We start from the raw sequence: 14,792 nt of genomic DNA, 5'->3' as shown, positions 1-14,792 counted from the left end.
GTATTTTTGGTGCTCCTTGTACGAAACCATAATCCCATGTTGTAGCACTGTGCATGTCAATACTGTGCTCATTTTCCCTGCTGTTGGCAGAGCTTGGTTTGCAAAATTCTAAATCAGACCTCTTGGACAACAAAGGACTAGGGCCCCCAAAACGAAATATATATGGGCAGAAAGACTCTGGCAAATGGGAAGTAGACAAGATATGGAAGACAAAGGCAGGGGTAACAGGGGTGGTGGTGGCAAGTTGCCCAAACTCTATCTTCACTCTGTGCATGGGCTGAGCAGGGAACAAGGCATGACTTACTATGAGCTTTGCTCTAAAGCAAACTGAATTCAGCCTGAGCTCAGGACACCCACCTGTCTGTTCATGACCCTCCACCCCAACACATTCTTCTTTTTGAAGCAATGAAGAGAATAAGGCTTGGCCAACATGCACAGTGAGACAGACAGTCAGACAAGAGCATGTCCCATCTCTAAGAATTTCCACATTGATTCCTTAATAAGTCATAAAAACCAATGGGATAGAAAACGAATAGAAATCTTGGTACTCTGTATTAAGCCACTAACTACAATTTCTTCTTATCTCATGCTTTAGAAGTTTAATCAATCCCTGCAGAGGGAAGCAATGATAATTTTCTGGCTGAGCACTTGTCGGCAAGTTTTTGTTAATTTTCTTCCTCTAAATCAGACACCGGATGAGAGGAATAAGTACTTTGAAGCAGTACTACTAGTCTTCTTTGTTAGGTGTGCACTTGTTATGTCTTGCTCATATGACTGGAGCATACTATTAAGCAAGATCTGAGACCTGGAGAAAACATTCTTAAATACACATCTAACCAAATATTTTGGGTACATATATTGGTACAATATATTTCATTATATACTATTATTATTTTTATTTTTGGCTTAGTAGGCAGGCATTTCTATGAAGCTAAATGGCCGATGAGGGGACAAAATACAAATTATGTATCTAATGGTCCATTTGTTCTTTAAATTTTTGAAATGAGAAGTGCGTAGTTCTGGAAGTGCTCTCTTTGAAATCAATAGTCTACTTGAGGCATTAAGTGCCACTCAACATGGGTAAGTATGACCACATGTCCTGTCATATATTTCAAAAGAAAATGTTTTAGCTGCAGATTTTATACAGACTAGGTATCCTGGAGGTAGCTCAAATTAGTAGAAAACGTATCTGATGACTAAGCTTAATAGCTGTTTAATTGACTAAATTATGTGACTATAAATTTTCTTTCTTACATCAAATTATCACTGCTAGTTCTAGTTGCATTGTAATACACTCCTCATAAAGTTGATATATTTGTCATTTAGTTGCCTGGGACATCAACTTGCAAAGAAATTACAGGTTAATTCAGATGATATAAAGCAATGTCATAGCAAGAGATTTCCAACTAATTACTGTTTTTACATCAGAAGTAATATCTCCTGTGACAATTCACTCTTGTAGCAAAAAATGAGCTGAGTTTTTTTAAAAAGGTTGAAGTACATTTGACAACACGAATACCTACCTACACAATGATATGATGGGCTCAGCTAGTAATGTATAATTACTTGAAAGTGTTAAAGTATACTTGATGGGGTTCATATTTAGGTGCGACAAATCCTTTTAAATATACTTCACTGGATATAAAAATACTTATGAAGTATTTTTTATCCACCGAAGTACCACTCACTACAGCAGTTCTGGAGCTGAACGTAATTCTTACAGACATTTTCATCAGCAAAACATTCAATGAAAAAGATGGCTAAACAAAAAAAGCAAGTTTAAGGTCCTCTGGCTTTGGAGTACAGAACTCTGTATGTATACATCGCTTTCTTGCTCAGTGATAATCACACTAACTCGGTCAAAATCTGTCTTTTCCTGTTAAAATTTCATTTGCCTTCCCACAACCCAAGCAGTACTTTCAGCAATGCATAAGAGCACTTTCTGAATATTTGGCTGAAGGACCCTTTTCTCCTTTAGCTTAACTGTGAAAAAGATGCCATTCCCATACTTAATAAACATTCTCCAACTGTCAAATTAATGGATGAGCGTGTGAGGTGTATGTATATAAAGAAGGGATCATTTTTGTTGCCTCATCTTAGTTACACAAATCAATATAAGATGTGAATGTAGCTTTTTCCTATTATTCCACATCATAAGGGCAAAAAATAAATTTCCAAACTTATCAATTCTGAGAGTTGCTTAGAAAGTAACTGTTAGAAAACAGATAGTTTCAGCCTTACTTCTGGCATGCAATTCCTTTCTGTAGTTTACCTTGATGGTGGATGCCAACCAGGAACCGGTATCCACCTTCACAACTATTTTTTTAAAATTTCCTTCTGTTTTTTCCCCCAAGACATTGTAAAAGCCATAGGTATGAAATGCCCTTCACAACTTATCAACAGTAAAGGATAAAAAAACGGGACAAACAAGTTCAGAATAACATCAAATAAGAAAATGGTGTAATCGCTTGTAAGAAAAAAATACACTTAATTTGCACCAATTTTAAAAGCACAGTTGCTTTCATTTTTGCTTCATCTGAATCTCTGTATATAAACTCTGACCGTCACTATTACTTTTTGATAGCTTTCTGAAGTACTATGAGATTTTGTAAAATTTAATGTGCAGAAGAAGCCAGTAAATTTACATGAAAAACTAAGAGAAAAAAGTGTACTTGGAGAAATAATGTAAAAGTACAAATGCTTACCTTTGTGTTTGTGTGGCATAACTGTTATCATATGCCTCATAGCTTGGATCATCATATTCACCTCCATATCCATCATCGTATCCCTAAGGGGAAAACAGAACACCACAGCTTAGAAGAATGATAAATCAAAGCATATTATCAAGCTGTAAAAATAAATTGCATCAACACATGCATGGCATGTTTGCCCATGATAATGTGAAACACACAGACAGCTGAAGAGAACTGTGAGTCGTGAAGAACAACCTGTACATTGCAAGAGTAAAGAAATCAGTCACTCATTTAAGAACTCAGCCTATTCACTGATAAACTGTGGTGCATTGTCCAAACCACAGTGCTTCAGTGGGATCTGTGTAGAATACTGATGAATGATAATAAAACCAACAATTTCCTAGCAGTTTGTTACATAAATGGTTCTATAAATACCTACAGGTGAAATGAACAAATGGCAGGTCAAATATATTGACTGTTCTACACTATTAAGAAGGGTGATGTGATAAAACCTCAGTATTCAGTCTACTAAAAAATGCAAAGCAACAAACAAAACAAAACAGAACAAAAAACCCCACAGCACCCTATAAGAAACAATATCAATCAATCAATCAATCAAGGAAGTGATTTCTATAAATATCAAGCATATGATTTTTATAAATAACGCAGAGTAAGCCCCTTTACTTTCACTGAGCATCCTACTCCTTTTAAAGGCATGCTTTTCTGTGACAAATTAACCAACACTTTAGTACAGGTTCCTCCCATCTAACTTAAGGTCCTCACTGAAGGGCTCAGACAGATGCTCTGTTTGCCTAAGCTAGAGGGACACAAGTGTCTTCAGAAGGTCATTCAGCTCATCTCATGCCTGAACTTTCCACTGAAGGAGCCATGGGCAATTGTGATCCATTGTAGCTGTCTCTGAACCAAAGAATGCTCAGGAACTACACAGCAAATAAGTAAAGATAAAATCCAAGGGATGATTTTTGATATGCTCTTTTCATATGACAGGACACCAGAGTAGGTAAGAAATGCAGTATGGAAACTCTTTCTTTTTCTTTCTTTATGATTTTTGGTAGCCAGTATCTTTAGTTAAATTGGAAAGAAACATTTTGTTTTCACAAGGAAGGGATAACTGTTAAGGGAAATGCTAAAGGAAATAGGGGATTTAAACATCTTTGACTCAATTATTAGTAACAGCAAAAGGCAATCTTTTCCCCCCACAAGCTATGCAAAGTTTAGTCAGCTTGAGGGGAAAAGGGATGGCATGAGGCAGCTCTGAAATAACAGCAGTCCAATAAACAATCAGTCCAGTACACTACCATAACCACCCAAAGTACAGTGTTAGTTTGGTACTTCATTATTTCTGCTAGTTAAACTCCCTAGCAGTATTGAAGAAGACTTCACTGGCACTCCTAAATTCAAGAAAACATTCTATGGAGGAAGCATTCAGGTCTGTCCCCTTAGGTCAAGCATATTAAATTTGCCTGTTCCTCTGGGCTACCCAGCAGTGAGGGTAAGTGGATTCCTGGTGGGAGATTGCATCCCTGTGGTGCTTTAAGTCCTGAAGGAAGGACAGGACTCTGGACAGTGACTTCACTTCTCAGACTGTGTCAGCTGTAGTAAGGGAAAGCCCTTCTGGGCAGAAGAGAGTGTCCATTTTGGAACTGGGAATCTCCTCTCCCAGAACCTGAAGTCCGCACAACTCCATCATCTTCCATTTTGGGTGGTAGTGCACTGTTTTGACTTGTCTTCATTACTATAAACTCATAGCAAAAAGTACAGCTAAAAACATATCCCTGTAGATGACAGTGATATATTTAACATATAGCTAAATACACAATCTTGCTTCTGGGGACAGGATAAGAGGAACAATGCACCCCAGGAGACATGTTAGTCACACTGATTAGTATGCTACTGGGTGGGATCCCTGTGAAGATGAGGGTGATGGGAGTTCCTATATAAAGTCGAATAGCTAGAGGACAGACATTTCAGCCTGCACACCCAACCATCTGAGAGAAATGGAAAGGCAACAATTACAAATTAGCTCTCTCAGTTTCTTGATGCCTGAGGTGGATCAACGTTCAGCATCAGCAGGGCAGAGAACACTTGTTAGTATTTGACACCACCGTGGGTTCACGTTACAGATTTTAACAGCCTCCCTAAAGGCTCAGAGCAGGTCAATACAGTGCAAAAGATTCAAGTCAAATGGTTGGAAAATAAAGTAAAAAAGCACAACGTACCTTTAATAAAGAACAACTATTTTCTGGATAATGTTCTTTTGTTTGTTTCAACGTGTATGAAAATTACCTTCTAATCCTACAGGTGATGTCTTTGTGTAAGGCACACACCAGAGTTTACTGAAAGTTTAATATGATGTATAGTACCCAGATACCCACCATGCCTTTAAGCATCTAGAACTGAGACCCAAAATAGCTCCTTTCACATCCTCAAAGTGTCTTAAGCTCACTGAGCAGTTTTCTCCTCTTTAACCTTCAACTCCCCAGAACCTACAACTTTAATGTTTGAAAATATTTCTTGGATAGGCACTTTGAGAGATGAAACACCCAGCTCCCACCTAGACCCTGTTGAGTCCAAGGGTGTCCAAATTCACATACTCTGCTCTGTGTGATGAGAATGGTGTTCCAAAAGCAGTCCTGTATAAATCCAGAGGCCAGAACCCAGTGTAACCTAAGAACCCTAAGAACCCAGAACCCTAAATGCAGTGTAATTTTTCACTCAGCACTAGACTCAGCACTTCATGCACTTTCTAGGTCTATTAGTGCTTCTATAAAAAACAAACAAACAAACAAACTTTTCCTGTGTAGAAGTCTTTTTGACCCATGGTAACTGCCACCACCATTCAGAAGAAAAAGCCTACTGCAATGAACTGGAAAATATGCAGTGGGGAATTATTAGAAATATTCAAAGTCAAACTGATAGCCACTTCTAGGCTAGGTTTTTGAGCCTGGCTACCTTTACCTCAGGTATTTCTCAATAAAACAACTTTCCAAAACATAAAAAAAAAACCCCAACAAAACCTTTTTACTTTGTGTCAAGGGAAAGGACAGTGAGTCTTCCATAGACTAGGATTTGCTCTGGCCCTACAATGATACATCTTGGATGGGAGATAAAAGAACAGAAATACACATTTGAAGCTGCAGTGGCACTAAGAATGTTCATTAACAATTATGGATGATTTTGAGGAGCTTTGGTATTGTTTAGAGCTGAAAAATAATAACAAAAAAAGCTGAAAAGTAAAAATTTAAAATAGAACTCAATTCAAAAAAAGACTGATTTGAAAATGAGCTTATTTAAGTATTTACTAGTCTCTCCCCACAAAGGGAAGACTGGAAAAACTCTTAGGAGAATCTCACAACAGCATCTGAAATTAGCATTTATAAGACTCACTTCAGGAGGAAATACTCCCTACTCTACTACTGGTAACGAAAATTATAGTCAGGGGGAAAAGGGATGTAGAAGCAAAAAGGGACATAATTGAAAAAAGGCTTATATTCTACTACCCGAGAAACAGTTAAGTACCAATTTGATTCAACACTCAAGAGACTATTGAGAAGAATTTCTTTTATTTATTTAGATTTACTCAAATCCTCTTCCATTTTCAGATGCCAGAAAAGACATTAGAAATACAAACAAAATTTTAAGTATCATTACTTACAAGGGTATCATAAATAATGCAATCAGATCTCTTTAAACATGAATTTCCTTCTTAGTGTTAAGACCCTGTTTCAAACAATAACAGCCCACACTCTAATGCACCAAGTTTAAACCACCTCTTCTCTGAATAGCCTTAGAAAATAGCATTTTCACAGCATGCTCTGAAAAATGGTAGGTTTCAACTCTGTGAAACCAAGAAGGAAAATAAATCTAATACTTCTAATGAAAACTGCCCTACTCACAATATTTTATGTATGTCCTCATAATACATGATAAAATAGATTGTAAGAGAGTTGAAACTGATTTGTTTTTTACAGAAAATAGCCCAACTCTTTCTAAAGTAGCAAACTGCAAAATATCTAGACTTTAAAAAAGAAAAAACCAAACACAAACAACAGTAAGTCAAAAATAAAGTGAGTTATGCAATTCAGTGTTTCAGTTGGCAAACACGTGCACATGAAAAATACCTTCAGTCAGAGAAACAGAATAGCCCTTCTCATTAGCTGCATCCTGCAGTACACAAAACTTAGTCCTGTACCTCAGTGAAGGTGAAGGTATAAATATCCCCCTCTAGCTGTACCTCTTTAGTAAAAGCAGTTGAGGGACCTTTGCACATTTTCAGTTTTCTTCACCTTGCTTCTATGCTGCTGTCTCACTCTCTTTTCTGCTGTGACTTGGCCACATCTGTCTGTGCTTTCTCACACATCCACATCACCTTAGCTTAGAAAGCTAAAAGCCAGTCATCTACCACTAAGCTAGAGTAGATTCCCATAAGACTCACAGGGTAAACATAAAATATTTTTAGAGGATAATTCATACTATTGACACATATTTGAAAACAAGTTGAATTGCTCTTTAAATGAGAACTTTCTTTCCAATGACTATAAAGGGAGCCCAGGACGGATGTGTTAGATTTAGATAACTGATCTTAAGTTAAGCAAGCTAGTTTGTAATTTGGAGGAATTTATTGCTCATATTGAGAACAGTCCTAAGGGAAAGAATTTGGATGTGCTGGTTGATAAGGAGCTCCACATGAGCCAGCAATGTGTTCTTGGAGCCAGAAAGCCAAACACATCCTGGGCTGCATCAAAAACAGTGCGGCCAGCAGGGTGAGGGAGGGGATTCTGCCCTACCCTTTCATCCTTGTAAGACCTCACCTGGAGTACTGCATCTAGTTCTGGGGTCCCCAACATAAGAAGGACATGGACCTGTTGGAGTGAGTCCAGAGGAGGCCACCAAGATGATCAGAAGGCTGGAGCCCTTCTGCTATGAAGACAGGCTGAAAGAGCTAGAGTTGTTCATCCTGGAGAAGGCTCTGGGAAGACCTTAGAGCACCTTCCAGTACCTTAAAGGGGCCCCCAAAAAAGCTGGAGAGGGACTTTTTACAAGGACATGTAAGTGACAGGTCAAGGGAGAATAGCATATTAAGCAGTTGGTAAGGCTCTAGTTGCCCAGAGAAGCTGTGGATGTCCTGTGCCTGGAAATGTTCAAGGTCCAGCTGGATGGGGCTCTGAGCAACCTGGTCTAGTGGGAGGTGTCCCAGGCCATGGCAGGGGGTTTGGAACAAGATGATGTTTAAGGGCCCTTCCAACCCAACCATTCTGTGATTTTATGATTCTAAGGTGGGGGGGCAGCTCTAAGTAGATGCAGAGGAACACATTTCTGTGTATTAATTTTATATAATTTAGAAAAAATAGAAATTTTATTCTACCAATTACAAAGAGGAGTAAAAATAGTAATTACTTAATATTTGGATTGTTCAGTGTTGAAAACCTGTAGTTAGAGCAGATAAATCTCACTGAAGTACCTGGGAAGTTAGTTTGCTGCTGAGCAAGGGTTCCCAAAATTGTAATTTATATTTGGAAACTGAAATTCTGACTAAATTATTCTGTAAGTACATACACTTATTATTATAGATGGCCATGGATCCTTCAACTATACCTCCAGGGTCAGTTGAAGATTTACCAAGCATTTTGAAGATGAACTAAACAATAAGTAGAGTGGCACAATATCTGTCAAAATTATAATTAGTAGTAATAATAAAAAAAATAATGCTGAAATTAAAATGGGAATACCAAACAATTGAAAAATCAGAGCTCTATGTTAGGGACTTCATAAATGCAATGTATGAACTAGAGTCTACAGTGACGACACAACCCAGAGCAGACAAGCTCGCTAGAACCAATGAAGTTGTCTCAACACACTCGACCTCTTAACAAGATCAGTCTTCTTCACACCAGCAATGGGAACCACCTTAATAAATGACTGGTAAAACATAAAGAGAGGAAAAATTTACATATGCTCATAGAAGTATAATTTAAGTTTCAGTATAATCACAGTCATGGCAATTTTACAAATTCAAAGCAGAGAACATTCATGTCCTCATATTTCAATGGTTTAAATAAACCTCATTCTGAACAATTAAGGCAGTAAGAATGAGTGAAATTGAACAAGTTTACTACCCAGATAAAGACAGGGCAGAGGACATGAAAGCAAATAGCTGTGCAGTGCCAAAGCAGGCACAGTAAAACAGAATCTCAAATACTTTCAAAAAATTGCTGTGTGTTATCCTAAATGTAGGCTTAATTTCTTTCCTATTTTTTTTTGTATTTTTTCAACTAAATTCAAAATGAATGAATAACACTTAAAATACGTTTTGGTGCACTGAAAATCAGAACAGAATGAAAAAGTAAAAGAAAATCAAATCAGAGACTTTTCTTACTCCTTCCATATTTGCCAGACTAGAGTACAGCACAATTTGCTCTTGCAATTATTATACTCCAGCATTCATCCGATTAACATCTTTCTTCAAATCCTTCTGTTTGCTCTCTTACGCTCATGAAGCCACATTGAAACTTCCAATCCACGTGTCAAAGCTCTGTACAATCAACTGCTGCTTACACCCATTTAACTTCTTGCACTTTCCCCTAACTTTGCTATCACTGACTCTGAAACCCTTTCCTCTCCCATTTACTTGTGACGCTTTTCTTGTTGCCTCTCCCTATGGAACGGCATCCTAACCAGTGCAACGATCCTTTACTCAGTTCCCACTCCACAGGAATGTCTTGCAGAAACATCTTTCTTCTAGTATCAATAAAATTACCTACTTTAGTAATAAGCAGCAAGTGGAGATGAAAAATAATCCAACGTTATCTTCTTTGTGTATTTGCAGCAAGATGCATTTTTGCATTTGTCTGTGACTCTGAGATTCCTGAAGAAAGGGTTTTTTAACTGCTATTTTTACTGATGATGTGTACTGCTTTACATAGTACTTGAATGATAATATATTACAGTAGCAAGTTGCACTGGTGACATTCTATCACATAAATGTCATTTAAATGAAAGATTTCTTTTTCCTGTGAACTGAAATGAATAGAGTAGAAAGCAGCCTTTGGCTGCCAAGGGAGGATGGGCTGCAATACACTCACTACTGGTTTTAGTATCTTTATCATAGCTAATATTTCCCTGCAAAATTTCCAGCAAAGCAGATGGTGAACCTCTTGTGCATTCTGATGCTCCCCCAGCTGTAGATAGAGAGCAATAGATGGAGCTGGCATAAGATCTGTCCACGGAGCAGTAGGATTTAGTGAATCAGAGACAGAGAAATAATTACAAATATCTACTAAACAGTGACAACTCTTCTGCCCAAGTTTAGTAACTTACCGATGGTTTAAAGCATCTCACTGTGCTTTGACTTGCTAGACACAATGTCTTATATGTTAAATAAACTCTGTAATACTAGGAAATGATATTTCTAGGCCTTGAATGGCTGGGAATTCCAAGAAATTTTACTTTTTATTTTCAAGCCCTTGAAAAGTGGATAGTCCATGTCAGAGCTTTTAAATGTTCAAGTAAATGCTGCGGTACTAGCAAAGAGCAGAAATGCTTTCATAGGTGCTTTACAGGACCTTAAACTGCATTTAATTTTAAACCCAATTTCACTATGAAGTATTATTAATGCTGGAAGTAGGCTAATACAACCTGGCCAAATGCAAGATACTGTGCTCTAGTAAATACATCCTCAAATTTTATAAGCTGCCTATGTCTCCAAATTTACAGAATTCCCTAAAGAAAAGACTTGCAGGAGTCATGATGATTAACAGCTATACAATTTTACTGCAGCACTGAAGAAATAAAAGCTCCACAAAAATAACCTTACATTTTTTATGTCAAGAAAAGAAAATACGTAGGTTAATTCTTTGTGCAATCCTATTGTTTTTGATCCACTTTTATCCTCTATTTAAATATATTTAACCATTAAGGATTCCATGAATTAGTAATACCTAACAGTTAACAAATCTTCAAGTGCTCAAAACCCAAGGCAAATAAAGATTTATTTATTTATTAATCCTGAAGCCGGTCTAGATCAGTGTTCGGGCATTCTTATGTTGGAATCATTATATCCTAATATTTGGAAGACACCCCATACCTTTGTCATAAATTTGATTAAGCCCTTGCTTAATCAAATTCCAAATGTCTAGATTGTTACAATTTGAGTTCGTCACATATTTTCTGTAATCTAATTTTATAGAAAAATATTTTTAAAAATAAATTTGGACAATGAATTCTAAATTGTCTTCTGTATGGGATTTATGAATTTTGCATAATTTTTGAGTCCATACATAAACATTTTAACTCTTCCAATAATTTTTCTTATCTTATAAAAGACCATATAGGAGTATTTAGAAAGCATAACAATGCTACCTCTTATTTAGCATCGGTTCAAGCCTTACAGCTAAACAGTATTCTGCCAGTACCATGATAACCTTTGATTATATTTTTTAAGCTGTAACCTGAATAATGTGTTAAAAATATATATATATATATATGTATGTTTGAATTGATTAAACTTTTCTTTGTATTCAGTTTTTAAGTGCTGATGCAATGAAATTTACTGTGAAAAAAATAATTAGCATTTAAAAGTTATGAAAATCAGTCACTACAGAAACTATATTTTTAGTCAATACCACTTGCAGAAGAGATGACCTCATTGTTTTTTCTGCTTATGACAATGATTAATCTTATTATACAAATGTTGCTTGCATGTCTGCACTGCTGCTAATCACATTTGAACAAAAATGTTCCTGAAAATTCTTCTTGATCCTGTGTACTGTAAAGGAGTAAAATCCAAAGTACCTACTCACAGCATGTTCTTAAAAGTAATATTTAATTTTCTAACAGATACTGTCCAATAGAGAAGTACAATTTAGCAAGGATTAAAGGTACTGCAGTCTTTTATTCTTGGATTTTAAAAATATGTAAGAAGAGTGAACTCAATTAGCACAATCTTGTACAGGAATTATTCATAAAGGCCAGGTATAATTAAAAGAAAACATGCAGAATACAATGGGACATCTCATTTGTGAATATAAGAATGAGCAAAACAGTAAAGAGTAGTTAATACTTATTGAGATATTTAAAGGTAGACTTTAAATTGTTATTCCCTCGAGTTTGAGCACGCAATTAGAGAAACTGGGGATGGGAAAGAACAGATCATCTATTAGAAACTCCTGTCAAACATGATTGCTCCTTTCAGCACATTTTTTAGTGCTTTCTCTAATCAAATGCTAAATATTGCTAGGAGTAGGGATTCCACCATTTCTCTTGGGAGACTGTCTGACAGCCTAATAGATCTTTGCGTCAGACACCTCTGCTAACTTTATCCTATATGACTAAATATATCTCACTGCACCAATGAAATGCTTTCTCACAACTCAGTCTTGTCAGTGTTCTCCAATGTCTGTGTTATATTCTTTCATTTTCTTTTACAAATTACTCTAATATAAAGATTCAAAGTCAATGCAACCCTGACATAGGCAGAGATATACTGGTCAGCAGACAGCACAGCAACCAGCAAGGACCCCCAAATCTTCATAAAAACCTCATACAGATCCTTGTCTTCACAAATAGGGTCCAGGAAATGGCTGTACTGCAAAAGATGTCTGGTTGTCTTTGACTGTAGTGGATCAAGATTGTTAAATACTACTACTAAGTATCCTAAAGTGAAAGCCTTCTAAAGGAAGTGTCTGCCAGTGGTGATAGATGAGCTGCCTGAACTAAATCCTTCAAGTCTGATGGAATTTTATTGCATTAAAATCCACCCAAAAAGTCATAGCAAGTCTGTATAGATCTCAGAATATTATTTTCACAGCAACTCATTTGACTTACTCTGCAAGCCTTTGTGCTGCGCACCACATCAAATTTGCATTTTTTTTTTTTTTTTTTTTTTTGGTGATGGAAGTGGTACAGATATGGATCCAACAAAATTCCTATTGAATAGAGAATAAAAATCCTGTTACTGTGTATGGCATATTCCAAGACTCTGGTGCAGCCTGGCTCTCATGCAAACAAGGATGTGTTGTGATCCCGAACACCAAGAAGAAGGAATTGTAATCGTTTCCCCTCTTAAATGATACACGTTTTCTACCATGCACTTGCAATGGCTTTGGTCAAACTTAGTCTTTACCTGCCTCCTATCACTCACTCATGGTTGAAAACTCAGAAAACTGACCAGGTATTTGATCCATGAACTGAGTTAAGTGTGTTAAAGGTACAGAAACAGGTAAAACTGTCATACTGAAAACACTTACTGGTATCTCTATGCTAATTCTTTTAATGCTTGCCAATGAATAAAAGGACAGAAGAAGCAAAAGAAAAAGTAAAAAAGGCCAACAGCTCTGTTCATTGCAAGACTACTCTTTCCTGGTGCAGACTGCCAACCAATTAAGGACAAAAAAGAACTAAAAATATTGATGGACTGCCAATCAGAACAGTACTGATTTTCATTTATCATATACAAGCAGAAGTTCACATCTAATAGTGCCTCTTCTACTCTAAGCACCGTGGTGGAGACACCAGTAGCAGAGTTCAACCTTCTTGAGCATGCCTAGGGCTGGATTCCCAAAGTGTACAGATCATCCTGGGCCATGACTGCTCCAGCTGCTGGGCAGTCTACTCATGGTGTCCAACAACGTAACTGAAAATGTAATTTCTGGTTCCATTAGATAAAGAGTGACAGGCAGACTACCTGTTAAAAGAAAAAATATTCTTGGAAGAGATTTTTCTCTGGCCACAGATGTGGAGGCACAATATAGACTGCAGTGAACATTTATCTGATGTTACCTGAAATCTTGTGTTGTTGCTGGTTTTTTGAATGAATAAATTTTACTATTATTCTTTAGATTTTCTCAGTAAGATCAGAACCCTTTTAGCTCCATATTCAGAATTGAAAATAATTTTGTGTGATTTTAGCTCTTTTACTACGCCTGCGTAACAAGTCAATTTGTATTACTCTTCTAGTATTAACTGACATAATCTTGTTTTTATTGTTTATTGTTATAATTTTCCGCTTTCTTTATATTTTGTTTTAATTTTATATGGGGATATTTTTATTGTATGAAATATAGATTGTGATTTATCATAATCAATTCCATTTCAGAAAGAAAGTAGGGAAGTGGGATGAAAAGAATTCGTTAATTGCTATTTCCTTTTGAACAGTGTTTCAGCACTTTACACACTCATCTTTATCTTGTTTATGCTATGATAATACCTTGCCCTGGATAAGATAAAAATCTACGCGTGTCTCAGATCTTCTTTCTTTTAAAGAGCAACAATGTTAAAAGGAATTTTAAAATTGAATTCTTTGAAATTTATATCAGGTTTTAGACAGCAAGCTGAGAAGGCCACTATGTCAGTTTTAGAAATACTGAAGGAAAGACTGTTCACAGCTAAATAATAAAGAAGATATGTCAGCACTTACTGCAGTAGAAAAGGAGAAGCATACAGATACATTTTTTTACTATCAGTTCAGAGAAGATGCCAGCTAACTCTTAGACTTTGCTTGAATATTAAAAAAAATCAGTAGAAGGTTATTCTCACCTTCATAGAATCACTGAGGTGGGAAAAGACCTCCAAGATCACTGACTCCAACCTTTGCCTAAACATCACTATGTCAATTAAACCACAGAACTAAATGCCATGTCCAGTCATTCCCTGACCACCACCAGAGACGGTGACTCCACTGCTTTCCTAGGCAGTCCATCCCAATGCTTGACAACCCTTTCAGTGAATAATTTCTTCCTAATGTCCAATCTGAGTCTCCTCTGGCACAGCTTGAGGCCATTTCCTCTTGTCCTGTTGCTGGCTGCCTGGGAGAAGAAATTGGCCCCACCTGGCTACAGCCTCCTTTCAGGCAGTGGTAGAGAGGGATAAGGTCTCCCCTGAGCCTCCTCTTCTCCAGGCTAAACACTCGCAGCTCCCTCAGCTGCTCTCAAAGGACTCGTGCTCCAGACCCTTCACCAGCTCCGCTGCCCTTCTCTGGACCCACTCCAGCCCCTCAATGTCCTTCTTGAATTGAGGGGCCCAGAACTGAACACAGCACTCGAGGTGTGGCCTCACCAGTGCTGAGTACAGAGGGACAATCAT

The 14,792-nt window shown here is 37.1% G+C and overlaps 1 protein-coding gene across 17 annotated transcripts in view; it reads right to left on the bottom strand.

The window, feature by feature from the left end:
* KHDRBS2 (KH RNA binding domain containing, signal transduction associated 2) overlaps positions 1-14,792 on the bottom strand; it is a 299,809-nt gene that overhangs the window by 57,163 nt on the left and 227,854 nt on the right. For all 17 annotated transcript variants that reach the window (XR_001863635.1, XR_001863645.1, XR_001863632.1 and 14 more), the window contains exon 7: positions 2,706-2,788. Coding sequence is in view for 1 of the 17 variants with exons in the window: in XM_008637626.2 (XP_008635848.1) it covers positions 2,706-2,788 (83 nt within the window). In the remaining 16 variants the exon portion in view is untranslated. The remainder of the gene's footprint in view (positions 1-2,705; positions 2,789-14,792) is intronic.

Source organism: Corvus brachyrhynchos, unplaced genomic scaffold (genome assembly GCF_000691975.1).
Source record: "Corvus brachyrhynchos isolate BGI_N302 unplaced genomic scaffold, ASM69197v1 scaffold136, whole genome shotgun sequence".
NCBI classification, from domain to species: Eukaryota; Metazoa; Chordata; class Aves; order Passeriformes; family Corvidae; genus Corvus; species Corvus brachyrhynchos.
Note: the sequence above shows the minus strand (reverse complement) of the source record. Positions and strands in the feature narration are given on the sequence as shown.